Source organism: Girardinichthys multiradiatus, chromosome 18 (assembly GCF_021462225.1).
Source record: "Girardinichthys multiradiatus isolate DD_20200921_A chromosome 18, DD_fGirMul_XY1, whole genome shotgun sequence".
NCBI classification, from domain to species: domain Eukaryota; kingdom Metazoa; phylum Chordata; class Actinopteri; order Cyprinodontiformes; family Goodeidae; genus Girardinichthys; species Girardinichthys multiradiatus.
Genome location: NC_061810.1, coordinates 33,244,133 through 33,270,504, shown reverse-complemented (window position 1 = coordinate 33,270,504; position 26,372 = coordinate 33,244,133). Strand labels below are relative to the sequence as shown.

General features: G+C 38.9%; 1 protein-coding gene across 9 annotated transcripts in view; it reads right to left on the bottom strand.

The window, feature by feature from the left end:
- Positions 1–26,372, bottom strand: part of robo2 (roundabout, axon guidance receptor, homolog 2 (Drosophila)) — a 426,047-nt gene that overhangs the window by 79,165 nt on the left and 320,510 nt on the right. For all 9 annotated transcript variants that reach the window (XM_047391235.1, XM_047391241.1, XM_047391242.1 and 6 more), the window contains exons 3-6: positions 14,674–14,831; positions 13,456–13,576; positions 12,808–12,946; positions 1,240–1,376 (exon numbers count right to left, since the gene is read on the bottom strand). In XM_047391235.1, the coding sequence (XP_047247191.1) occupies positions 1,240–1,376; positions 12,808–12,946; positions 13,456–13,576; positions 14,674–14,831 (555 nt within the window). The remainder of the gene's footprint in view (positions 1–1,239; positions 1,377–12,807; positions 12,947–13,455; positions 13,577–14,673; positions 14,832–26,372) is intronic.

Below are 26,372 nucleotides of genomic sequence, written 5' to 3'. Positions count from 1 at the left end.
TATTGGAGTTTTTTGTGATAGACCAATAACAAGTTTATTCATAGTTGTGGAATAGAAGTAGAAGAAAAGGATACATGGTTTTTAAAATCTTTTATAAATAAAAACCTGAATGAAGCCTTTTTTAATCTGATATATCAAGATAAAATTCAATGCAACTGACATAAAGCAGTCTGCTAGACTTTAATTTAGCCTCAGGTTAATATAGTTGTTGAGAACTTTAAAGGCCAGGAAGGCATTAACACCCTGAACTCTCTGCGGTGAAACACAAAGATGGCAGCATAATCTTGTGTGGATGTTTTTCTTCAGCAGGGTCAGCAAAGCTGGTCAGAGTTTATAGGTAGAGGGATGGAGCTTAAAACAGGGCAAGTCTGGAATAAAACTTGTTAAAAGCTACAAAAGACTGGTCTAGACCTAACTTTAACAGAGAATCTGGGGCAAGACTTATATATTTATTGTTCCCTTTGTTGTAACTTTCATCATATACTAATGCCCAGTGTTTTTTTTTTTTTTTAGAAAAACACTGGGCAAAAACTGAGTATTTAGATTGTGTAAAGCTGGTAGGAACAAACCTCAAAACACTTAGAGGGAATACAGACGAAATACCCAAATACTACATTTTTTATTTGTAAAAATGTTGAAACCCATCTATTACGATATTTTCTTTAGGTTTAACACACAAAATCCTGAGAAAAACCATGAAGCTTGTAGTTGTAACATAAACATGGGGTATGAATACTTATGCAAGAAATACTTATTCAACTCCTCTAGCTTTCTGTGAGGCCCTAAAGCACTCCAGAGGGACTGAAAATACTTCGGTTAAATGGAAAGAAGACTGGGGCGAGTATGAAAAATTATACTTAGAATTATTTTATTAACCTTACAAACCCTAGGTGTGGTACAGATGGTGTGCACCAGTAATCTGTGAAATGGCCTTGCTGACTGGGTGGTCACAGTATGGACGTTTGCAGGGGGCAAGAGTCCACTAGAATGAGGGGGGGAATGAAGTGTGTCGCTGATGCAAATGTAAATAATTAAACAGATTCATAGACTGCAAACATCTTTGTTGGCCATAAATGTCTGTGTTCTGCATCTTCATTTGCATAAAGAAATCCTTGCAGAGAAATCTGCAAATTTAAACCTCATATTGGCGTAACAGCGAGAACCCCAGTGGTCCATGACTTCTATATGTGCTGCTGTGTGCTCAGTTTGTCGAAAGAAAAATCCACAAAAATGTTTTACCTCTGACTGTGAGAGTGGCTGAGGCCTCCAGCTTGCCCACACGGTTTTCTGCCACACAGGTGAACGTGCCCTCATCACTAATGGAAGCTTTTTTCACTCTTAGCACATAGTCATCCTTGTCGTACCTGATGTCATACCTGTAAGCAAGCATATAACAACACTGATGCATCAGCTTAAGTTTCTCTTTATATGTTCACTAATAATATATTTATTCTTCTCAGTCAATGACTTCTGGGCTTCTTCAAAAAGATGTATTTTTTTTACCAACTGGCATAACAAGATCAGCTGACTTTAATTATACAATACTAAAGCTAGGATTGTATTGGACTGTACCTAGGTGAAACTGAATGTGATTATACAATTGGGTTTTAATGGAATTGATTTGATTTATTTAATTTAAACTTGTACTGATACAACTGCAAATGAATTGGACCTGTTAGTCTCCCAAATTGACCAATATGACATTTCTTACAGTTTGGGGCCAAATAAATAAAAGCTAAACTGAATGTTTGTTTGGAGACCTATGGAGAGCTGTTTTGCTCTGGCTTTCAACTCAGCAGTAAATACAAATGAGCCGGTAACTGGTATCAAGGTATAACAAGGTATTAAAATGTTTTCTTGAAAGAAAGATTTTCCTGCTACAGTTTACTGGGATGCCTTCTCCACTTTTGTAGAGCAACAGAGAGTAACTCAGCACTGCCCCTCCCCACATGTTGTTGAACACTGCTGTTCAGCTGGCAGAAAGACAGCTCCAACACTGTGAGCCTACAGAATGCCCAGAGATGTGCTTTCAGGTTCATTCTTAGTAAATACACCAACACACAAGTGATAGTTGCTGTATAGCGGATAGAATAATGTACCCTTTTCCCACTTATTGCTGGGTACTGCGGATCAGCTGCCTAAAAGAAGACTAGAACACTTTGACCTTACTTGCATAGAAACAAAGGCAATTTGGTAATATTTCCTGTCACAAAGAAACAAACAAGGCATGAAGAGACCCCCTTTGCCTCTTTTTAAGGTAACAGTTTTATAACTACAGTTGGCAAGCTGCAAGCAGCATGCCTGTAAAACCTTTTTATATTTAGTAGTTATTTAATCTATGTTTTGGCCTAACTCTACATAACTAAATCAAAATAATGAATAAATAGACAACATGATTTTCACTGTAATAATCAATATGTTATATATTTGCAGAAGGAGAAGTTATCATTGTTTTTCTGCTCTAAATAAAAGAAAGTAAATATTTTATACCTGATCGTTTAAAAGTTTTCTGTATATAGAGTAATGCACTGAAGCTGCATTTTAAACTAGTAGACCTGTTGTAGGCTGTCTTAATGATATCATAACATCCTAAATAATAGGACTTTAAAGAAAAAATGCCAATCTTACACAAAATTATGCTGCCTCATAATATATTCATTGTAAAACAACTATTAGATCATAATGCAGGCTTGAAAAAAACAACAAAAAACAAAGGAAGTATACAGTATGTTTCCTTTTTAACTCGGAGTGTATCAAAGTATATCCAGAGAATGCTCAACCTGCAGTCCAAAGACCAATAAAAACACAAGAACCCAGCATGCTGATGTCTTTTTAGAAAGCTGCTAGAAAAGGCCTCCAGAAATAATTTTTCAAACAAATTATACCTTACCAGAGGGGTTTATCTTACTGAAAGCATGAAAGACCCCATGCAATAGTAAGGCTTTGTGTATGGGTCTACTTTTAGTACAAAATAATTCAACAAAAGCTACATTTAACCTTTTTACACAGCTGTTTTATTTGAAATGGCATGCCAAATTTTTTACTTGAACCTTTATTGATACTATAAAGTAAAAAGGTTTTATTCTACTTTATACAACATAATACAAGACAACATAACAGATGATTGTTCACAGCAATACTTCCTGATGTGACTGTGGGGGAACAGTTTTCCATGGTCCATTTCATTCAGAGTGAGAAAGACCCCTCTGCTCAATGATCAGGTGTACTGATGGCAGTTTGCTACTGGCAGCTGAAAAACTAATTTATCCCCTCTATCCATGTCTTGTTTTTGTTTTTTTACCTGCTGTTATGACATTTCCTGAGAAAGCAGTCAAAGGCAGTTTTATTGAACCACATTCCTCAGCTATGACTTGGGGTTTCTACCTTTCCACACTGGTACTTAAAGAACTATAATGATTATTTCACTGAGTCATGACTGAATGCTTTGTTCTGCAGAGAGAAGGGGATGTACAGGTCAGGTACCAGTGCTTGGTGTGGATAAAGCATTTATTGTGAAGAAAAGATGACTGGCATTCAAAGGAATGAGATTGCACCATTCAGACAAGCCTGCTGTCAAAGGAAAAACAAACAACCTAATAGACAGCGTATCATTTCATATCCTGCCTTCCGGATACAATGGATAGCGTGAACTACCGGGGGAGGTGAAGAAGAGCAAAAGAGTGACATGAACAAGTTAGGACAGAACAGTGAATCATTAACAAATGCTCATAGCGATAACTAGGCGTGGGCTGGCATCAAGGACTACCAATGTTTTTAAAAGTTAGAGTTAAAAAACACAAACATTTCCTGTCATACCATTTCTATGGTTTAAAGTCCTTTTATTGAGATGCCAAAGAAAGGACTGGAATATGTTAGTCGGAGTAATGCAAGAAAGCTTGTTGCTGTGTACTGCTGGTCAGCTGGTTAAAGGAGGTGACTAAACTAATGCCGTTCTTTCAAGGAAGACAAAATTGGATGTTTGGATGTCAGATAAACAGATAATAATGGTGAAAAAACTAAAGTAACCCAAAACTAAAATGATTGTGGTAATTCTATAAAACCATGGGATTGTGAATCTCTCACCACCCTGTGCTTACAGCCAGTGTTACTCTATAAAGAGCAGATGGGTCAAATAGGTTTAATATTCTGTGAAAACTTATTGATCCGGTGTTTAATATTTTAGTTTTAATCTATAGAACTGTAGAACTTTTTCACTTTTTTTCTTTTTTTAAAGAACTTACAATAGCCCATGCCTAGTAACAACACAGCGAACATTTAAAAGGTAATTGTTTGTTGCACAAACACCTCCATCGGTCATGGAAGGACTTGGGGCAACCGTAGACTTTCTAGTGGTTTCTTTTGAAGGAATTAAAAGTGCAGCTTTGTTTTTAGACAGGTGATTCCGAAGCTCATGAGAACACCTATCTCTGTAACTTGTAACTTAAGCCATTTTTTGTTAGTGCCCACTGTTGTCCACCTAAAGGAGCTGATTCTGCAGGGAATTACTGCTGCTATGTGGAGGCTGTAATTGGTCTAAAATGTTTAGGTAGGTGGCAAGTGTCAAAGTAGCATCCAAATGAATGTCAGAATGTAGTTTTTCTCCCAGCAGAACTTTGTCTTAGACAAATTGTTGGTTTTGGCACTCAGTAAAGGTTGTGGCTAATTAGTGTTCTCCAGGAAGCAAAATGGATATTTAGAACAAGTCTTTTAAAAATATTATAGGATATTTACTGTGCCAATGTCACCCAGTTTAATCTCTTAACATCATTGTGCATATAATTATCATTCTATATTGCAACTAGATTCCAAGATGTTTCCAATGCTTTTATTTATGTTTTGTTAAAACTGAAAAAATTGACTGAAAAAAAGTGTTGATTTAAGTCCTACTGCTAAAGAAAATATATCGTTTTTCATTACCAAGATTTATCTGCTCTGCACTATCTGTATTATCACTCATATTGTACTGAAATGGTTGCCAAAGTGAGTGGAGTTTGTTGCTTCAGAACTACAAATATTATATTATCACCACAGCCTGATTGTTACTGTCAAAATATTTCTCTTTTTTTAAAGTGGTTCTGAGCAACAACATTTACCAAACTAATGTAACTCATCCGCTGATATGGTGCTCTGCATACTTTGGTTGTAACAACTGGTTATTTGAACTGCTGTTGCCTTTCTATCACCTCTGGCAATTTTTCTCTAACCTCTGACATGAACAGGGTACTTTCATTCACAGAACTGCCACTCAGTGGATGTTTTCTCTATTTCGGACCATTCTCTGTATGGTTGTGCATGAAAATCCCTGTGAATCAGCAGTTTCTAGAATACTCATCGCAGAATGTACCAACAGACATTACCCATTCAAAATCACACAAATACACTTTCTTCCCCATTCTAATGCTCGGTTTGAACTTCAACTAGTCATCTTCACCATGTCTGCTGCTACATTGTTATGTGATTGGGGGATTCACTTTTTTTTTTTTTAACAAGCAATTGAACTGTATTACCTTCAGCTAATAAAATATGGTTAAAAGTGCTTTTTCCCTTTATTGTAAATTTCATCATAGTCACATAAACCATCATCACTCAAAAACAAAAAACAAAAAACAAAACAGTAGTTCAAGTGTTTATTCACTTTCCCACAGTCCTACCTGAACCCTTTTTGTTTTGGAGAGGTCAGGTATGCACATATAAGACAATAATCTTATTGTTATTGGTCTGGTCTGAGGCAATCTCTCAAAACACAAACTCAGGCTGGTTCATGACTTATTAAAGGGACATGAGTGCAATCAATCTGTAATCAACTTCCCATATGGAATCAGCCTTGATGACAAGATGAATGGAAATACTCTCAGGGATAAGAGGGAGTTGTGACCACACAAGTAAGTGCACGCAGCGAGAGAACAGTAGCGCTTTATTGCGAGAGCTCTGTTCTCTATTAGAGGAGGAATGTAATTGCACATGTATAAGGGCTGTGGAAAGGATTGGAGCGCCAAGTTTGTTCCGCTGAACTCTCCCTGAATTTCAACCAGGGAAGGCATACTGTACACACACAGCACGAAGAAGACCATCATCCAACACATACACACATTTTGAATCCAGAGTCTTTTACTCTTGTGGGCTTATGAGGAGTGATGGGAATGTAAGCAAATGCCAAAACAAAGCAGCATTTTTCTTGGTTGTCAGCTTGATGTGTTTTCAGCATGAGAACGCTGCGTGGAGATGAACATGTAATGGGCACGCTTTAAAAGCAATTCATCTCAAAGATCCTCCAGATCATTTTTAAGGAGTTGACTTTAAAGTGTCTGTCAGGAACACAACCACCCTTGTCCGACCTTCACTCTTGTGCCAATTCACCGACATTAAGAGATTTTTATCTCTCACTGTATAAACAACTGAATGAATGTGTCTACAAAAGGATTTTATGAGAAAATCTTATCTGCATTACCTCTTTAAATACACATTGATAGATCCGGTGGTACGAAAAAAGGGCTGTGTGCCTACTCTCAGCATAAGTCCGAATCAAGATAGAGTAGGAGTCTAATTCCGGCTAGGAACCTTTGCCTGGCTGCTCTGACAAAGCCTCTTTCCTGGTTCATTTCACTCTGCCAGCTTGATCCGGTTTCACACCAGCTGATTTCCCTCAAGTTGACCAAAGGAGCAGAAGTCTGCCTGTCCAGGAATTGTTGCCTGTAAGAGAGAATCAATTATCTGCAATCACTTCTCATCTGGCTTCAATACAGCCTTTAGCCAGAGCTGCCCTACCTCTGGTCCCTGCTATGTGTCGTGGCCAAAGTCCCACTGGCTTTCATCATTAGTCCGCATTAATCACAGAATAGTTTGTCAAAATTTCCACCTCCATGCTTGGCTGTTATGGGGGAAATTCTTTACCTAATATATTCCAAATGACTTATTTGTACCAAAGCAATGTAAATGAAAGTGTATTTTTATTAAACTGAAATGGTTTTCTGCAGATACTATGGTGTAGCTGGAAGATTTTGAAGAACATGAAGATATGGAGCCACAGAATAGAGATCACTGATCTTTTTTTTTTTTGGAGTATTTTGTTTTTGAGTGGCGCAGAAATAAAAATACACAAACATCAAAAGAAACTGTGTTACAGTGAGGAATTGGTGCTTAGTAGAGTGAGGGAGATAGTTTTCAGACCCATACCCATAAAATAAATGACAAGTTGCATATTCCTAGTATCTAAAAAATGTATTACCTAAATTATTGAATAGTATTTGTAAAAAATGCACTGTGAAATAGGCTGGTGACTGGAACCGACTAGTTTTTAGCTTGATCGTCCCTGACTGGGCCACCCATTTAGACACTCAAATATCCAAACTAATGCACCATACAAAGTGCTTGCTGGATGCTATTATAGCGTAAAGACAAATCAAATTTAGATATGCTAAGCAACAGAAGAAGCACAGAGATGTAAGAAGCTTTTTAGAAGGAAATTGTTTACTATTACATGTCTGTGTTTTTTTCAGGCTGCGAGAGAGTAAGAAAGAGCAACACTTTCGGGATTACTGAATGGAGTACTACAAAGTTGCTGTGTTTTATCACTTTCAGCTGTCAATTTTTGTCTGTCATGGAGCATGTTGCATTGAAATGTGGCCAGCTTTTCCAGCAACTCAGAGTAAAGGATCTATATTACATTCTCCAGGGAACACAGATGGAGACGTCTGTTTTAACAATGACATCTGCACTAACTGTGCTGATTGCTAAGATGCTAAAAGTAGTTTAAAATGTAATCTCAATAATTTAGTCTTTGAAAATATTAGTAATACCCTGTTTAACATGAACTGCTTTCTAAAGCATTTCTGCTATAAGTATTGACCGTTTACAGCAGCAAGGCTAGAACAATATTTTGAATGGTGTACTTAAATCTTCTTATAGTTCTCAAAGAGAAATAAAAAAAGAAAAACGGAGATCGGAAATCAGCCATAAAATTCTGATCAGTGCATCTATATCAATTTCAGCTCAAGCTTGCATCCTAAATACCTAATGTATTGAAGGAAGTAATAGAGACAGAAAATACATCCTGTTATCTTTTCCTTTTACAGAGTTGCAGAAGCCGAAAAAAATCACTGAAACCAGATAGTCAGCATAACATGGGCACTTCTGTCACTTTAGCTTTAACAGCTTACTCAAATAGAATGACCCATCCATACACCTCTATCATACAGTTCTCTCACTGACACACACACACACACACACACACACACACACACACACACACACACACACACACACACACACACACACACAGCCACAAGCATTCACACGCCCCAGAGGAAGTGAGTATAAAAGAAAAGGTTTTTCTGCTGAATGTTGCAAGGGCTGTGCTATGGAGGTCAATAGGGACAGAGGGTCTTGAATACATATGGACTGCAAGACATTAGAGGCCCTGATAGGGCACAGGAAGAGGGCACAAGGGTGCAAAGCAAATGAGGAGACCTACGTAGGAAAGACATTGAAAGCACTCTAAGCTTGCAGGCAAATAAAGCTGGCAATGCACACAGCACACAGGGGGTTCTCAGAGTGAGGTGGAATCTCTTTAGTGATAAGATGGTTTTCTACTGTTCTTCTGGCTCTGCGACGTTGCAGCCATTGTGTCTGCTTCAGTCCGACATAACACTATCAATTTGATACAGTATTATACATTTAGACAAATTTATTAAAAAATACACTGGACAGAAAATTACAAATTACAAATAAGAACAATGACAATTTTAGTAACAAACCAGTAAAAATATCGTAATTTTCAAAATGTAAAATGTTTTAGATAAAGATAAAAGATTTTTCTTGGGGAAGCACAAGCTTGCACCATTATAATTTTACCCAATGAACAATGAGAAACCCTTGATCTAACTAAATAAACAGACAGGGGGATGGATGATTGTAATATTACATATGCTGGTCAATGATTTTATTCCATGCCCGATGCACAAAAAGGTAATTATTCTTGGTGGTGCTTCATTTTAAGTCTAAAATATCATGTTTTTTAGCACACATGCAGGTTATTTTACAGTTTAGGTGCTGTCCTAATAAAAAAAAATGTTTTTCAGACCCAATGGCAACTTTTAGTCCTGTTACAAGGCAAGGAAAACAATCATGCAAAATAGCTACAAGCCTGGCTATTGTGATTGTATGTGTCCTTCTCCTGTTTATTTTATGTATGTTAGTTTAATAACTCCCATCAGGTAATGATGTTAGAACTCTAGCAAGGATAGTGACAGGTTAACCTTAAAGATTATCTGGAGCACTGTCCAGCTCAGTGGTAGAGTAGTTACAGCATCAATAGAGGAGTTGGTCTGCGATGCAGCCATCCCAAATTTGATTGGGCCATTTACTGCATGTCTTCCCCCTCTTTGTCTGGCCTTGTTAATGATTTTAATGACTCAGATTTCTCAGTGTAATAAAAATACTTATTTTTCCGCCACGGTGCACTATGAAAACAAGCTGGTAGATTTCCTATAGAAGATACATGTTTTGCAATTTCAATTTATGGTTTCTCACAAATACCTTAAAAAGAACACATATATAAACAATAACTAGTCTTGTTGTCTTATTGAAAGCTTTGGTTGTTTTCCATCACTTGTCTCCTCCTCTGTCCCATAGAGATGGAAGGCACTGTCATCTTGGTGCTTTAGATCTGCACTGTATGTGCTAACGTGTGCATGTGTTTGCCTGTGAAGCAGCTGGAGCCACTGAGCATATTAACAACCTGTTTACTCAGCTGAGGCTCCATCCCCCCCTTTTCCTCCTAGCATGAAAGCAGGACATGCAGAAAACCCACCGAGAGATTGGAAGCATGTAAAGAAAGCAGCAAAGACAAGTTGAAACAATCCAATGGTAAAGAGGAGCAGTCCTGCTAAGTCTCTGGCTCTTTCTACAGCTTATCATAATAATAAGGACAGTGTAACCTTTCGGGATGAAAAAACAAACAGAGACCACTCCCCACTGTGTAGACAACTGCTTGATCTTCTCTAGACTTTTATTCCCTTTTACACAAAGTGAGATACTAGAAGGGCTGCATTGCTTTTTCTAGTTCTTCTTCAATGCATTTGTCAGTTGTCAAAATGGAAACTTTTCCTGTGTGGGAAAAACCACCAGTCCTTGATGTTTGCCAAGTGATGCTAAGATGTAAAAAAAGGAGGATGAAAATGTCAGAATTAAAATATCTACATCGAAATGCTTGTCTTAGCTGGCAAAAATTAATACAGCTCAGAAAAAATTGCCTGTAGATTGCAATTAGTGGCAATAAAATATTTATCTCTTTTTAATTTTTGCTCTGTATTTTTCATGTTCATCATTCCAATGCATGGCCACACTTCAAAGGGATGTTACAGTCAATGAGGACGCAGGCGGATGACACATATCCAACTCCATAATAAATCTGTTAATTAGTGTACAAAATGAATGTGATTCTAAGAGCCAACTCCCTATCAAAGACTCGAGTGAAACACTTTTATGTGTTTGCCTTGGCACAGGGCTCACATCCCACTGCCCAGTGAACCAAATCCTTATCGGACGCAAACAAACCGCCTACGCTCAGCTCTGTGGCTAGCCTTGGGAGATGTCAGGTCCTTTGAGTGTAAGTTTTATGAGGTGATCCAAGCCGAATGTGACCGGCCTGCTGGCTAAAGACAGAACATTGGTCTCTTTGAAGTCCACTCCTGAGAATGACACCGATGCTGACCATGACTCAAGTGACTCATAGTGAGGGAATAGGTTGATTCACACACACACGCAACAGTAGTATCACTATATGATCAGTGGCCAAGTGAGATGTGCTGCAGCTGGAAAGAGTGCAAACATTTCTCTATAAATTACACACTGTCATTGCTTCACTCTTACATTTGTTTCTGTTCTTGCAGTCATGACTGAATGCATTTGTCATGTCCGTGATTACACCCTGACTGACTGCATGTGGTTAAATGTTTATAGAAGGTAGTGGTTATCTTCTAGGTTTTCAAGATCATGGTGCCAAGTGTTCCTCTGACCAGATGCAGCTGTAAACAGATACTGGAAGGTCATGTCACCTCTTTGTACCTACTATCATTCTCCCTTTGTTTATGTCTGTTTTAGTGCAAATAACACAGAGATCTGACCTTTAACCCACAGGAACTAGATTTCTCTAAGCACCAATAAAATATCCATGACGGACCTTTTAGATTTAGCCACAGCAAACTCATATTCAACATAGGTTGTCTCTTGAAAATCTGAATGTTTTTATGACCCCAAAGTGTTGTGCTTAGAAGGAGACTAAAGGGTCCCACATAGTCCGGCATATGCGGGAAGTATACTTGACTCCACAGGACAGTTTTATATGTGACACACCGCTCTGAGAAACCTGTCATGTGGACTCATAATGAATCCTTTCCTGGAAGCCGGCGGCTCCCAAGGCAGCTGAGTTCTCAGACTTATACTCCTCGTCAGTGGAGTGGAGTCCTGAGAGACAGGACTGTGGGAATCCCACACCTTAAGTGAAACAGCTAGTTCTGTGAGTGAGCCCGCAGACCAATTTCTGGACCACAGTTGACCCTATTTTCATGATCTTTTGTGCTGGTTCTGGTGTCGGAAGCTGACTCATCAAAGTTGATCCTGAAACTTTGAATTCCTCCTTGTCTTCCGTCTCCTAAACTCTTCTCCTGAGATTAACGTTAGATATATTAACTCAGAAGGCTAGGCTGAAAAATAAACTGTCTTTATACTATGTAGAGACCAATAAACATTTGAAAAAGCCAATACCTTACTAAGCTTAAATAATATTCTGAACCTTCAATTTCTGAGTCATTAAACATCCCTTTTAGCTGTAGACATATCGTCTAGAATTATCTTGGTTTTTGCATGTTTTTACTTGATTAATATTATTCCTTAATTAAATTAATTAACAGTTTTGAATTGCAATCCTTGAGATTTTTTTAATTAGTGAAGTAAGTTTTGTACTGAGAAAAATTCAAAATCTTTTTGTGTCTTCAAATTTGCAGTAAAAAGCATTTCAGAAAAATAATTAGTTCATCAAACAGATTGTTGCTGCATTAAAAGACTGATCATGATATTGTGTTTACTATATTTGTACACGCACTTTAGTAAATTTCAAGGTAGTTAACCAAGTGGTACACTAACAGCTTAACCAGAGCTGAGGTCCGCTGATCAGGGTCTATTGTTAGTCCAACCAACAAGGTTTAAGAACTGTGGGGATTGGGTGTTCCAGGCCCGATTGTGGAATTCCCCTACATTGTTTTCATGCCGTGTCGATTCCGTTGATCAATTCAAAATGGAGTTAAAAACATATTTGTACAGACAGGCTTTTAATTAATGTGATGTTTGTATTTGATTTGCTCTTCTTATGTGTTTTGTGAAGCACTTTGTGATTTTATCAGCAAAATATGCTATACAAATAACATTTTACTTACTTACTTAACCATGTCACATATTTTTGCAGTCCCTCAACATTTCTACCTGTCTACTTTCTTGCCTGTCTTTCCGTGACTTTATTTTTCGTTTTATATATCATTTTATCGTTGTGCAGAGCATTTTCTTTTTTTATTTGGAATGTTTAACCCCAACCGGTGGTGCTAAAATTTTCCCCTGAACGCATGATTTGTAATCAGTGCTGCTAACAGAGGTACAGAGTGAATTCTGGCAGCTGCATCAGGAGGAAAACCTGAAGTGTTAAATACAGTATTACTTTGTAACTGAGATTGGTACTGTCACTGCCAAATTAAATGTAGTCTATCACATCGGTACTGAAAACAGAATAAAAACCAAAATTCTCCGAAGAGAGCATACCTCCCACGAGGAACATCAATGTCATCTTTCCTCCAGCGAACATTTGGTTGGGGGTCTCCTTGTACCTGGCACCGAAACTCCACCATCTCCTCTTCTAGGACCACCTGGTTGATTGGCCTCCGAAGGAAGGTTGGTCGCTCTGCAAGATGAGCAGAAAGACAGATAAGCATCATATTTTTGTCTGCTGTGCACAGTATACAGTTCTAACATTAACATCCTCTAAAAGGATAATCTCCTGTAATGCTTTCTTTTTACTTTATCCCTGATTTTTGTTTCAATCTATTGCTTCTGTTCTTCAACAAACAATATTCAGATAGAAATTTTGGAACAGTACCCTGAATTCAATACTGGAGAGAACAAGCTACCAACTACCCTTTATGATCTATTTCATTCCAGCTCTCTTTATATCATGACAACATAATAGCAACTTCAAACATTAAAAAGCTATAAATCTGCTCGGAACTGAATGTAACCCAGCAGGACAAGTCTGTCAAAAAGTCTAAGCATCAGGGGTTTACAATCCAATTCTGTGACCACCTAGCCAAAGGCATAATTTTCACAAAAGTATGCAGTAACTCTGATGGGTGTCACGGCTCCACAGCACAAAGCAGGTACAAGTTTTGAAGGGAATTGAGAAATAATGCGTACCAAACACTGTTACTTGTGCTGTCTCACTGTCCCGTTCTCCAACCATGTTGGTGCCCACGCACACGTACATGCCAGCATCACTCTTTCTTGTGTTTGAGATCATAAGCTTCCCTCCTCGAATCTAAAGGACAAAAACAAAACATTTTCCAAATAAACTTTTTTCAGATTTTATTTTCACATTTTCATTTTTTTCTTACTTTCTTTTTAATGCAGTGAAGTCCTTCCTTGTGAATTTATTTAGGACTACAAGTAATTCAGTACTCATCCATGTCACCAACATCATGTTTCATACAGTACCTTGTAAAAGAATTATTACAACTTTAACTTTACACAGTGATACATTAGGTATTTTATTGGTATTTTATTGATAGACAAACACAAAGTAGTGTGTAATTGTGAAGTAAAAGGAAAATAAAACATGTTTGACTATTACTCTTTCAGATTCTAATTTAGTGTTTTCTGAAAATTTGACCTGGGGATAGCGTGTTCAGGTTGATGTGCAGTTTTGTGCTTATATATCTGAGCAGAGCACCTGCTTACACACGTCTGCTTTGTCTGATACCTCGGTTGTGCACATTTAACGAGACGGCTTATAGTTCTCTCTCAACAATGACTTTCTCTTTACCACCAACAGCATGACTAAAAGCTGCCTGGTGATAGATTCTCCCACAAAAGCTGTGGATCTCTGCAGCTCCTGCAGAGTAACCATCAGGCTCTTGGCTACTCCTCTGGCTAATGCTCTTCATTCCAGGCCTGTCCGTTAAGGTGGATGGCTAGTTGTGTTGTTCCATTTTCAGTGTTGTGTAATTTTCATAGATTTTGATATTGGTTTATAACTTAACTCTTCTTTAAACATTTCCTCAACATGTTGCTAGGATTTTCATCATGCTGTTTGTTCAATTAAGTTCTCTAACAACCTCTAAGGTCTTTACACAACATCTGGGTTACTTTGAGATCAGGTGGACTCTATTGACTAATGGTGACTGCTGAAGGAAATTTGATGCACTAGACTTTGGTGAAGACAAAAGCACACCACACAGTTTAGATTTTTATTTGTGAAAAAATGCCACTTCTAGCACCACTGTTCTTGGTTTATCATAAAATACTGATAAAAAATACTTTTGAAAGCTTGTGGTTGTAACAGCTGCTTCAAAATGAAGCTTTTATAAACAGTTGCTTTTTTTTAAATTTATTAAGCTAATTTACACCCATACTCACAGTAATCCTGTCGTCCTTGTCATCGATTCGCACTTTGTCTTTCTTCCAGTAGATGGTGGGTTCAGGATGACCTCTGGGAGGGACACATTCAAGTATTGCTGGCTCCCCTGCTGCCACCACCACATCAGTAGGATTCTGTCTGAAGTCATCTCGCAGCACTGTGAACAAAGAGGCACTCGGTTAGGGAAGAGTAACATGGAAATGCATGCAGTAGCTAGCATTCAATTGTTGCACATTTTGTCACATTAAAAACACAAAGATTTCTGAAGGAAGTTGATTGCACTGCATTTTATCAAGGGGGATCTGAGTAAAGGTAGGAATATCACTGCATTACAAACTCATATTTCTATTTAAATTGTTTGTTTTTCCATTCAGTTCAAAATTATGTACTGCTCTGTGTTGGCGCATCTAGTAAAATACCAATAAATACACTAAATTCTATAGTTAAGTAAAGTGACAAACTGTGGAAACTACTTGTGGAAGGTACAGGCAAGTATACATTTCAATGCAGGAGTGGAAAAGCGCTTTTAAAATATATTTGTATGTATTCATTAGTGTGCACTATGCACTTTGAATGTTGCAGGAGCGATCTAAGCTTTTAAAATGGAATGTGCAGCTTCATCTGATTGGGCAAAGCAAACCGCAAGCTAATTGGAGCTAATGGAGGTCCCAGTGGAAGCAGGAGAACAAACAAAGGCAGAATGCCCTGAAGCCTGTTGTCATTCACTCGTGATAGCTGACGGGGCTGCTTCACTTCGGTATTGATGTACACGTACACTTTTACGTGCATCCAAATGAGTGGTAGCACACAAAAAACAGTGGGTGGTCTGATGAACAACTGTGGCCTTGTATCTAATCACCCCCCCAGGTAGACTTTTCATTAGAAAGATAACCTCTTGTCCCACAGTGTTCAGAGAAACACACAACAGCAGCTCATTATCAGGCTTTCAGCACTACTGTCACACAGACACACACCAATGAGCAAACAAATGCAAATGTTAAAGGACAAACAGACACAAAACCAATGAGAGATGTAACCCTGAGCAGAGCCTAGAACAGGAGGCAACCTTTACGATGTAAAAAACATAAAACCACCTGAACTGAAAAATGGTTTAAACATAAAAAACGAGGCTTGCTCCTTCTCACCTGATTTTTTAATCTATCATAAATCTAATGCTTCAGAGCTTCAGGAATTTCACTGTCAACCTTTATTTCATCAGCGCAACTGAGAAGGCCACACAGATTGTCTGATGGATGAAATGACCAAAGCCTGTTGGGCGGATATCTGAAGGTGCTTAAGGAGGGCTAAATTAAGGGCAGCACCACAGGTCCTTATGCAAATTACATATCGCACAGGAAACAGTGGTAGGGACGGCTGGGATTATAAGAGGGAATAACTGGTCCCTGTGCTCCTAGCCTCTCATCTCTTCATTCACTCTCCTTACCACCTCTACAGAAAATGGTGTGGCTATTGTCTCCTTATTTATTTATTTAGACCAAGGGGCGGCGGGTTGGAGGAAGGGAGGATGCTTTCAACCCAATTATCCTGGGGATGCACAGGGGGACAGAGAATAGGACTTTTGTGTGACATGAATTCAAATGAAACCTTTACACAGGGGTAATTGAAGAAAATACAGAGAAGGTAGAGATGGAGATGTTCATTCCTCTCATGCAGGGCTGCCTTCTAATCTAAAGACCTAAGGTAATTAGCCAACTCCAGCATGCTAGACCCCCTAGCCAGATAGGGGGTAAAAGCCACCATCTCTAAGCTCCCCATATTTGCATTACAAACAGGTGTCCCACAGTTTAAAAATCCTATTCTGGTGTGGACCATATACAGGCTGTTGTTTTCAATATCGCGCTGGCTTTAATTGCTCTGTTTCATTCACTACTGATAGCACCCGTGGGATTTTGTGGGATTGAAACAGAACAGTCACAAAAGAAGCATGCATTAGTTGCATCATTACGGTGCTCATGCATTACTGTCTAATCTGATCTGGCATGGCACAGTGTGTCACGGTAAATGTATCTCTTACCCTGCAATCTACATAAGCATGTTGAAGGAAAAAAAAAATACAAACAGAACAAAAATGGGTAACAAAAGAAGAATCAGTACCAACACGTACAGCACAAATGTGCACCTGTTGAGAGAAGATGTTGCTCTGAGAGTGGGTGCAGGTAACCTGACCACACCTGTCAGGCATAGTCTGAAGGCAAATGAGGGGCAGAGTTTTGCAGTTCTGCTTTGTAGTTTACAAACATTTGTTGCCAGCAAAAATCTTTTTTTGAAGATGGAATGATCACACAGCATGCAACTTTAAAGCACTTTAATAAAAAATATAATTAGTTGCAAAAGTTTGATTGTATATTAACTCTATCAGAGGCAGCATGCTGACACAGTGTTGACACACTGTTGACACACTGTTGCCTTGCCGGAAGAAGGTCACAGATTTGAATCCTGCCCTAAGCTTATTCTACGTGGAGTTTGCATGTTCTCCCTGTGTATGTCGGGGCTCTCTCCAGGTAAGCATGACATGTAGGTTAATTGGTCTCTGTAAACTGTCCTTAGTTAGGCATGTGTGTGTACATAGTTCTGTCTTCCTGGGAGGGAGGGAGGGAGGGAGGGAGGGAGGGATTTTCTCTATACCAGTGGCGATTGCTCTAAGACTGCAAGGGAAGCTCAGCTTCCCCTAAAATGTCCAAAAATAAGTGATCAAATATATACTGTTGTGTGTACATGTCATTGACTAAATATGCGCTACAACACGCACAACTTTTGTTCAGGATGAGCTTCTTATCAATGGTAACGACGCGGCTTTCCTCTCACTAATTCCCGTAGCTTCACGGTGCTTTAAACAGTGAGTTCAATAGTGAAGCAAAAATGCTGGGTTTTGTCCCGTCCATCAGACGCTCAGCGTCTCTACGGGTCTATGGTGCAGTGGGCTGGCCTCGGCTGGCCTGGACGCTCAGCTTCTGCATGATAATTGGATGATCTGTCTGAGGCTGAATCCCTTTTTGATTGACAGCGAAATGAGCGAATCAGCATTCTTGAAATAGAGATTCTCTTCCTTGAAAGACCAGCATCCGCCACTGCATAAAGCACCAAAATTATACATAAGTGTTCAGATATATAAATATTTATATTAAGGTCCCTTAGCAGTGGTAAAGAGCTTACACACCTTTTATAGGCATCCACAAGCATCTGGCATAATTCTAGATAGAATTTATTCATTTAATTAGAGACTTTCGAGGTAATGTTATGATCATTTGGGGTTGGTTTTCATTTGTGCTATGATCACTTCTGAGTTCTTTATTATTGTTTTGAAAGATCTTGTCATTTTAAATGCATTTATCTGTGCTTATTATTGTTAGAAAGATGTTGCCATATTGTTTGCAGTCAACAGCATTCTTCACCCATTCCTCTGTATATATGCTCTCTGGTTGTCGCTCTTCCTCACTGGTTCCTAACTTTACTCTGCCTGTGTTCCTTGTCCTGTTCTGGTTGTGTAAGCTCTGTAAGTTGTCTAATTTAATGATTAAACCTCCACCAAGCTCATCCCAAGTTCCTGTCTGCCCTTTAGCCCTACTCTTGTCATACAAAAGTGACAGTTCATTTAAATAGATTGGCTGGTTTCATCAACTCATAAAGCAGTTGAGGATGGAGACATTCTGGAAGCCCACCTTTAGCCTAATTTATCGGTTCCAAAACCAATTTGATGTGTTTTTGGGATCATGGTCCTGTTGTAACACCCAACTAGGTCCAGGTTTCAACCATTAACTTTGTGGAAATTAACCAGCTACCAGGAAAAAAGACCCTCAGCATGATGCTCCCACCAGCATGCTTGACAGCTGGTTTATTGTTCTTAGGTTTGAGAGCCTTATTTTGACTCCTGTCCATGATGATGTGAAACTGGGGACAGTAGGACAGTAACAGTGGTACTCTAACATCTTCTAGTTCATGACAGGCTTAAGGCTTGGTGGTTTCTAGGTTATCCTTGAAAATTATAGCTTTTTTTTTTTCTCTCAACTGAGAGTAGCTGTCACTTACTATTTTGTTACTTTAGTCTCCGTTGATAGTGTTTTGTGTTTTAAAATTAAATAAACGTGATCTATTCTTAAGAATAAATGTGACCAAACATCTAGTCAGAATTATGCCAAAAGCTTTTTGATGACAAGCGCATCGTGTTTAAGATACAACTTGCTTTGGAACATTTAACCAACGTAAGTGGCATCGAATATATACACATTTGAGCCTGGGTGTATAATTCTGACTCTGAAAATTCACAATAAATTCAAACTGATGATTCCACACTCTAAAGAGAACAGTCCAAATAAATTATTAAAAGCCCAGAATTAATGTGACATTCATGGTGGTCATCAGTGTATGTATACTTCTGATCATTACAGTAATGTAGTTCACCATCTAAAGATATATATTAAGCAAGGCCATCTTCATCTGACAAAAAGAACAAATGCTCAAAACTCATTCACATCTGCTGTTCTCCATAACAGAATCAGCAGGTATCTCCTCTACAGTACCATGATTGCCTGAAGGCATCTATCTCCCTGTGTGGCTCTATGTCAGGAATCATAAGGCAAGCAAATGCTTTTATATTAGCATCATAACACAAGCATTTCATTTATATATATTTTTTTCTGTTGTTAGTCTACGTGAGAGGCATTAGATATGGTTATCATTAAGTGGGTCTGTGCATATGCTGTCAGAAGATGAACTGTGGCTCCCAACTCCAAGGCCCTGTAGGCATTTAGACCCAAATCATCCAACAGACGTGGAGTAATTGACTTTCTATCCCCCTGAAACATTCAGCTCTTCTTCCACTGAAAACATTCTACCTCCTGCAGAGCTCCAGCATGCCACAAACTCTGCCATCTTGCTTACTTGCTTATTCATATTTATGTTTTTTTTTATTTAAACCCCCTGGTTGGTGAGTGCTACATCTGTCTATCCAGCTGTGGGCCAAAAATGAACCCCTGTCTGAAAAATATTAATATGCATTCACGACTTGAATTTATTTGTTTATTTCCAAAGTATCATGGGAGTTGACTCGTGAAAGGAGGAGCATCAGGCGGGGAGCAAAGCACTGCAAAGTTTCAGGTCTTCAGTTGGCTCTATTTCAGCACTTTATGAGTCTATGCCAAAACAGAATTACAAAAGAGACACCCATACAATTACTTTTTAGTGCAGATTGTACTACACTGATAGAGGAGCCTTCTGCCAGCAGGCATTAGGCAAGCTCTTACAGTGCCTTGCCAATATATTAACACCCTTTGATCTTTTTGACATGTCACTGGATAACCACAAACTTCGGTGAATTTTATTGGGATTTTATTTGTCAGACCTAGACAAAGTAGCTTATAACGGTGAAGTGGAAGGCACATGATGCATAATAATATCCCTATAGTCACATTAGGTGACTTCTGAAGGCAATTTGTTACGCTGGATTTTAATTAGGCGTATTAGAGTAAAAGGGGTTAAATACAAATGCACGCCACACTTGTTAAGTGTGAACATTTTTACAATGTACTGCATGTGAACTTGAGATATTACCTAAGACGAACTTGGTGCTCAAAAATTCTGCTGGACGCAATGATGATTCTTGTTTTACAGTGCAAACAAGATGCATCATTGCACAGAGGTGGCCAGCATGAGGAATAAGATTTGGTATAGTTCGCCACCCTTTCCTCCAACACAAGATATTTCTCTCTGGAGGGTGACACTGCTTGTCTGAAAGATTAGTGGGAAACCTTGAATGAAGCAGCCAGCCTGCATAAGAGATAAATGCTGACAAACAAATTCACCTACAGGAGAGCATCAGGCTTTGGAAGGTTGCTCTCTATGCATCAGCCTCAAAAATCCTATTTTTTCACTTTCACATCACCTTTGATAGATTTATACAGCCACAAACTTTACTGTATTTCCTTGGGATTTTATTTGATAGACCAAAACAGTTAATTTTTGTGAAGTGGAAGGAAAGATTTTTTTTTTTCAAATTATTTGCAAATAAAATGGTGGCAATAACCCCCCTGAGCCAATAGTTTGCACAACCACCTTTTGCAGCAATTGCTGCTAGTTGCTAGGGCATGTTTCTTCCAGCCTTGCACATCAAAACATTAAATTTGTCACTGTTCCTGTTTGCAAAATAGCTAATGCACAGTCTAATTGGATCATTCATTTTTAAGACTTACCACAATTTCTAAATTGGATTTAGGTCTGTACTTGACAGGGGCTTTCTGACACATGTATATTATTCCCCCCCCCCCCCCCCCCCCCCCCCCAACTTTACAAATATGTTGTACTTCTTGTTGGTTTATTCCAGAAAATTCCACTAAAATATATATATGTTTATAGTTGTGTGAGAAAATGTGGAAAGGTTGAAGGGAAATACATACTTTTATAAGACAGCTTTTGGATGTTTGCGTGGTTATTACTTTTTTTTTATTTTGCAATTTACAACATAAAATAACCCTCTGTGCTTTTATAGTATCATTTCAGGTCAAAGGCAAAAAAACACACAGAGATATTACAACAGCCCAAGCCCCAGGGCCAAACCCCAGCACCCAAACCCGCCACCTTCTCTGCACACTCTGATTAGAAAATAAACAATGCAGACAAAAAAGGAGAGAGCTATAGAGCGGTTGCTCCAAGCTATAATATATTTTCATGCAAGTGTTCTTTGCGCTTCATCCGGCAGAGTGCTATTATGATGCCGCTATATTCAGTTCTACCCTGAGAGAATAGACACAATATATATGTCAGTTGACAAAATGTACCAAATCTACTCTATGTGGTGTCATTGATGGTTTGCATTAGTCTTGACGCTGAAGGCTGGTGAAGGATAACACCACAGCACATATACGGCTCTGATGGCCGATAGGCCCCATTTATCTGGAAGCAAGCTCTTCCTGCTTCCTGCGACTGGCTTGTTTGCCCTCCCACCGGCCATAGGTAACCTTTGCCCTTTATCCAGATGCAGAAATTACTCCTCAGCTGGCAAGCAAGCACCAGCTTCACACATATCTCCTATATTCCTCCACAGGGGGTTGCAGGGTCAGAGCAGAGAAACAGCTGCAAAAATATGTCTGTCTGGCAGTGCCAAAGGCTGCACTTCTACTGAGAGCTGAGAAGAGGCTTCCATTCCCTCATCATTAGCACGGCTCATAACCATCTCTCAATGTCTGACTTATTCTCACCATCGTTGGAGGTCATTCCCTGACTTTCCTTTTTCTCCATTATTTTCTTAATCGTTTTCCACGGATTGCATCCACCCCAAGCCCCCTCCTTCTCTTCTTCCACTTGCTTGTCAAGGGTCTCTCTCTGCAACAACTGCACATGAATCCATACACGTGCACACCCAGTCATTCTCCAAAGACCATAAGCAGATCTGATAGCATCTCCAGCACTATTCTCAGTATCTACAAATCCTGCACTAAGGGATTGTAAATAACACTGTCACTTTCACAGATAAGATAGACGCAAAATGGAAAATATTCAAGTAAACAGAATCATATGACTGGCATTGATTTTACAGTGGGTGTTTGGAGAAAAAGGGAGGGAGGGTAAAAACGCAGGTGGTGATACCATATGAAATGTGCATTTTTAATAGCACCTTGGAGCGAAAAGCTCAGACAGAGCTTCTGTGTTTGGTGAGGCAAAAGAAGAGGTAAACATACGGTGTCTTGTAAAGTATTCATACCCCTTCAGGTGAGAGAATCTGTTCATTTGACAAGTTTTATTTGTGCAGCTTATAAACTTGGCCTTATGGAAGAGTGGCAAGGACAAAGTCATTATCAAAAAGAATCCATAAGAAGTTTTATTTATAGCCTTGTGGAAACCACATATATGTAAAATGTGGTGCTCTTGGCACGTAGGTCCAAATTTGAGCTTTTTGCCCTTCATACAAAACAGTATGTGTTGCACAAAACTAACATTGCACATTACTTTGAATGCACAACTTACCCAGTGAAAAATGGTAGTGGAGGCATCATGTTGTGTGGATGCTTTTCTTGAGCAGGGACTGGGAAGTCATTCAATGTTAAGAGGAAGGTAGGAGTTAGATAGAGGGGAATAAGGAAACCTGCTAAAGGCAGCAAAAGACTCGAGGTTGGGACAGAGCTTTGTATTCTAACAGAACAATGACCAGAAACATGGAGCAGTAGCACCAACGGGAATGGTTGAGGTCAAAGTATACTTTTGAACTTGGATTTTTTTGGACATGTGTAAATGAGTGCAGCACCGTGCAAATAACCTGGCTACTGCACATGTGCAGCATTCCCACAAAATCAATGCAATTAAGATTAAAATATTGCTGTAATGACCCAGTATTAACAAAACTTAATCTAACAAAATATCGTATAGATATTTCACTCACATCAGGATGCTGGATGGTTATAAATTGGAGCTAAGTGGGTTTTTGAAAATGCCAGCATTTATGGCAAGACAGGAAACAGTGTGACAGCAGCTTTAGAATGAGTCAGTCAAAGTACAAACCTATATTAAAGTCTGAATCTGTGGAAACTTTGAGAATTGCTTCTGAAAGATGCTCTGCATCTGACTCAGCTTGAGGTGTTTTGTAAATAAAAATTACATTTTTTTTCTCCACACGTGCAAAGCTTGTGGAGACACTCCAAAAGAATTGCAAGAAAAAAAATGGTTTTACAGTTTATGTTAGTTTTGAAATACGGTTGTAAGGCACTGTTTAAAACACAACAGGAGAAGCTAGTTTGTTGGCTGATCAAGGTCATACTAAGGAGGTGGCAAGGAGCACAGAGGTGCTGAATTGATGAGGATGAGCGTAGATAAATGCAACACATTCCATCACACTCATAGCTCATACCATGCTTCCATCTCTTATTGAGTAGGTAAGGCTAAACAAACAGCTTTATTTAAAGAGCAGTCTCGTTCAAAGCCCATTTATCAAACAGCGCCCTTAATTTGGCCTAACAAGCCCCAGAGCAGAACAGTAATGACAATAAGACCACAGTGGGCCACTCTGCTAGTCAGGAAAAATGTGCAATGTGGCTCCTGCGAAACAATACAATTAACTCTTAATGAACCTCTTTCCTTTACGCCCTTTAACAGTTCCAACACATGAGTTACAGTACAGAAACACACACACACTAAATTCAATTTGGCCTAATCCATGTTTTATGGTAATGTATAGCTCATTAAAATGTTATTCAAAAACTCATTAAAATTCACTTGAAGAAGTAATGGCTTCATTACGGTAATACAGTGAAAAGCAAAGAAAAAGACAAGTGAGGACATTGAGAAGAAAGAGCACAGAGCGACAGCTTTCTAATCACTTAATTGTGTCTAAAATGGAATACATTTGCATATTAAATAATGCTGTGATGTATCCTCCTTTGTATCTTTTTCCACTCTACAGCTTCTGTAACTAACAACTGCTACAATTAAAGATGTATTTTTGTCCTGGAATGATTTACTTGACGCTCTAGTTTTCTTTCTGTTGTCTTATTTAGGGGTTTGGGACAGGCTTGGCAGATGCAGATGGTGTGTTGAAACTGGAGCTGGCTGATACCGATGAACAACGTGCCCGTGGGCCTTTGTGTCTGCTCCGATAAGGCATGGTGATGTGCCCATGCTCATGCTGCGTCCATAGCAGACACTTTACAGCCAGAAGGGGGAGTAAGACATAAAGGAGGGAACCAAATGGAAGGGGTGGTGGTGAGGTGACCGAAGATGAGAGAGGGATTGATTTCCTGCCAATTCCAGCACAGAGAGAGCATGGACAGGGGCAGTGAGGCATTGTTATGAAGCGGGTGGGTCTGCTTCCTGTATCAGGTGAAGAAAGAGCAAAAAGAAGGACGCTGAGCACAGGAGGAGGAGGAGGAAGACACGTCCAACATCTTTGCGTCTTCTTTTCAACATCAGTGTAAAGGTTGGCCGGATTCCCTTCACTAAAAATCTAAAGTCTCCATCACTGTGAAGTAGGCATGGACTAGAGTTTCTAATGATATTAAAATCTTGTGTAAATATACCACAGTTTTATGGTATTAAAAATATTATCATCATTTTATGGTAATAAAAAAGATGTAATGACTTATTACAGTTATTTATTTTGCTGCCACAATAATATCATTTATAGTTCTAATGTTATCTATAAAATGTATTTATCTTGAGATTTTGGTCTCTAACCTTAACAAAAATATACACAAAAACGCTAGATAAAGTTGTTTTTTAGTGCTTTTAATGTTGAATATATTATCAGGAAAGAAAAAAAAAAAACACTGATGAGACCCCAAACAAAAATCATCACCTGAGTTTTCTTCTCATTAAAAGCCATTCAAGTTTCCATTAACTAAAACAACATATAGTGCTTTTATGGAATAGTCTTCCTTTTGTTTATGTATCATCCACTTAACAATAGAAAGTCAATTTTTCAGCCAACTGTCCAGCAATGCTCAGCAACAGACAGAAATTGCAACAGAGGAAGTGAACTCCAGTCACTCCAGTATTTCTATGAAATCACGTCAAAAGCTACATTACATTCAGGAACGTTATGATGTTGAGCTTTTGGCAATTTTGAAGCAATATGTTTTTTATATCATGATTCTGATAACCTGCCCCCTCCTACTTTTAACAAGTGCATACTGTTGTGCACTTTTCCTCCACATCTCAAGATATTAAAATTGTCCACATTCCCAGCATCATACCCTTTCACCCTCAATGCTAAAGTTAATAAGTTCAACCCCATGCAGCTCTCACATGTGGGTATTAAAATGTAACAGATGTTGTGAGCCCAGCTGTGACAAAACCTGTCAACCTGAAGGTGAAGCTCCATAGCATATTCTGATGGAAGACGAAAATGCTTCTTGTGCTGTTTATGACCTGTATGTAGTGATGGCAATGCTCTCCATGTGTCTCTGCATCATCTTTGTGTGTCATCTGAGCTAATGACACCGAGGTCATGTCCTCCCACAGGGAAACAAAATTCCCAGGATGCAGCAGGACTGGGACAATACCGACTTTTAGAGACTTCTTAAACATATACCCTGAAAAGATATTTTTATGCGCTGCTGCTCACCAATTCAGGCATCCATTTTTTTTAGAAAATAAAACCTCTTACACCATCTTGTTTTGCCATCTACAGTGTAAATCTCAATATAATTGCTAACAGCCTCCCTGTCCTTTCCTTTATGCCGGGCTGTTTGCTGTTGCTCCCTCCGTGTCTGTTTTATTGTTTTGCTCTATAATTGGACTGGCAGTAATGGAGAACACTGAGCGGTTAGGAGCTTGTAAAAGGTGTCACTCTGCGATGGCGGCCCTGTTTTAATTAAGCTCTCGGCTGGAGTTGAGCAGCTTTTATCTGGCTTGGTCTGATGAGCCCCAAGTGCAAATGTTCTACACACTGTGCTGCAAGACGAGCAGTAGGAGGAAATGAGGAGTTTATAACAGCTGTAGATAACTCAGTTTACTGTACTCAGCTTTCCTCCCTGCATACCAATCATGATGCCTGCACCAACTTGATACCAAGACACATCATAAAAGTCTGTGAGCAGTGCATTATAGTGTCTGTCTTCTTGTGCTCATTGTGGCAGAGCAACACCTATTGGTGGTTTAGAGTGATGTGCACATTGGTGCAGATGCAAAGCCAGTGCTCGATAAAACAGCAGAAAGAAGGAACAAAGATCTAAATGAAGACAGCAGAACATGGATC